General features: G+C 34.1%; 1 gene segment (V, D, J or C); it reads left to right on the forward strand.

Annotated features, from left to right (window-relative positions):
- The first annotated feature begins 320 nt into the window (after window positions 1-320).
- Window positions 321-790, forward strand: LOC127157996 (Ig heavy chain V region 3-like). The segment is given in 2 exon segments: window positions 321-394; window positions 474-790. Coding segments are annotated over 2 exon segments (363 nt in total).
- Window positions 791-2,674: the final 1,884 nt, after the last annotated feature.

Consider the following 2,674-nt stretch of genomic DNA (forward strand, 5'->3'; position numbering starts at 1 on the left):
TGCAAACAGCATGAGCACATGTGTGGACGCAACAAGTACAATCAACAAATGAAAATAAAATGCAGAAAATTATTTTCTTAATTTGTGTCTCATTTACAGAGAATTCTGTATATAACAGGCATATAACAGTGAACGAAAAGATGGATATTTATAATTTTAAGCAATAAAATATATTTTTTCATCACTAAACACTGGTAATGGTTTTTCATATTGTTCTTAAATAGTTTAGTCTTTCAGTCATGATTGCACCTTGTGACCCTCCAAATGCAAATTAAAACAACCCTGAATGTCTGTTCAGTATTTATGTGCTGCTGATTGGATCTGAAGTGTTACATCACCACTTTCAAGATGAAGAATTCACTCTGTTTACTGCTGCTCTCATTCAGCCTACAACGTGAGTTTCCTACATGTCTATTATCAGTTCTAGAGTAAACAGATTACAGATTAAATCAGTCTTTTCAATCTTTTTTTAGGTATAAAATGTCAAAGTATGGAGTCCATTGAAAGCACAGTTGTGAAAAAGCCTGGAGAAACTCTGACTCTGTCCTGTAGAGGATCCGGGTTCAGCTTTGGCTGCTGTAGCATGCACTGGATCAGACAACAAGCTGGAAAACCACTTGTGTGGATGGGACGTGTTTATAGTAGTGGCAGTGGCAATGACTACTCTGACACCTTCAAAGGTCGAACTGAAATAACCAGAGATAATTCAAAGAGTATGGTGTATCTGAAAGTATCAGGTCTGACAGCAGAAGACTCAGCCATGTATTTCTGTGCAAGAGAATCACAGTGACACAAAGGTCTTGTACAGTTGAACAAAAACTGCACTGGCTGTTTTACACTTGTTACTAGAAGTCAACAGGTGGCAGCAGAGAATTACGATGAAGGACACAACAGTGTTTTATGATGCACAAAAATAAACAGTGATAAACCACAAGCAGTTCTACTTCAAAACATCATGAATAAAAAGTCAAAAAAATTCCTCATACTGTACATAGGAATATAGAAGTGCATATGAACTGTATCATATTTCAAGAGATTTTTTTTTAGCATTTTTATCAGAATACAAGTTTACAACATTATTAGAGGCCTTTAAACTTGCAGGTCCAACAGAAACATGCTTTCTTAACTACTGCTATTGTTGCTCTCAAAAATTGTTTTCAATGCAGTATATCAGTTATAACAAACCCTCAAAAAGAATTAGAAAAGATGGAGAAGAAAATGATGTAAAATCAATTCATGTCCACTTTCATGAAAAGTTCTAAACAAAACATGTCATAAAGTCTCTAATGAGAGCAATAAATGATATGAACCCTAACATTAATATTTTTGTAGCATGTAGATTTGATTAGTAGCTCTGTATGATTATGCAAATGTCCTGTTGCATATTTAAACAGCAGACATGAGTCAGTTTATACATTCATCTGATCACTAGAGGGAGTGAAGAATCACTTCAGTTCATTCAAACTGTGCTGTGAAACAAACCATGATCTCTTCATCTTTAGTGTTGCTTCTGGCAGTGATATCCTGTAAGTTTAGTTTACTTTCTGTATTATTTATGTAATTTTGTTAGTAAAAGTCATGTTAACAGTTTTTAAATGTCATGCTGTCTTATTAACTGGTATTATTTGATTTGATGCAGGTATTGATTCATATGAACTCACTCAGCCTGAGTCTCTGACTGTCCGTCCTGATGCCACTCTCACTATCAACTGTAAAGTCTCATATTCAGTTACTGACTATGCTACAGCTTGGATTCGTCAGCCTACAGGAAAAGCTCTGGAGTGGATTGGATTAATTGATGATGATGAAAGCTTATACTACAAGGATTCACTGAAAAGCAAGTTCAGTATCACCAGAGACACTTCCAGTAACACAATAACACTGCAAGGAAAGAATATGAAAGCTGAAGACACAGCTGTGTATTATTGTGCCAAAGAAACACAGTGACAGACACCAAAAGCCTCCCTGTACAAAAACATCATCATCATATTACAAATTAAACATTTTCTGTTGATTTTCCTTAACGGTTTAATTTTCACAGAAAAAAAGTTTTCAAATTTCATAATGACATTATAGACATTAATTCAGCTTGTTCAACAAAATTCCATTAAAAATCCTTATAAAGAAGTAAATGCATAATTTATCACCAAGTAATGTAAAATTTAAACTGATATAAAGAAAATAAACATTAAAATACATTAAAGTAACTTGACATTATCATTGAAGAACAGCAATAATAATTTTCATTTTGATTACATAATAATAGCAATATATGCATATCAAAGTCAGACATGCCCCTTTGCCAGCTGTGATGCCTGGTTACTGGTGCCAGGTTTTTAAAAGATTTTTGGGTCAACACACCTTAATAGCTTCAACAACTGATTGCCAATTAAGTTTAGAATACAATGAATTTAAGCCCAGATTATGCAGAGCTGTAATAGCTGCTAATGGTGGATATTTTGTTGAATCGAAAATGCAAGTTTTTTGTGTAAACTGTGTGTGTATATACGTGCGTGTGTGTGTGTGTGTGTGTGTACTTGTTTTTGCTACATTGTGGGGACCAAATGTTCCCACAAGGACAGTAAAACCTAAAATTTGGTTTTACCTGCGGTCCCCACAATGTAAAAAAATGATTAAAAATAGTAAATGATGTTTAGCTGAAAGTGTAACGATG

This window comes from Labeo rohita, unplaced genomic scaffold (assembly GCF_022985175.1).
Source record: "Labeo rohita strain BAU-BD-2019 unplaced genomic scaffold, IGBB_LRoh.1.0 scaffold_1296, whole genome shotgun sequence".
NCBI classification, from domain to species: domain Eukaryota; kingdom Metazoa; phylum Chordata; class Actinopteri; order Cypriniformes; family Cyprinidae; genus Labeo; species Labeo rohita.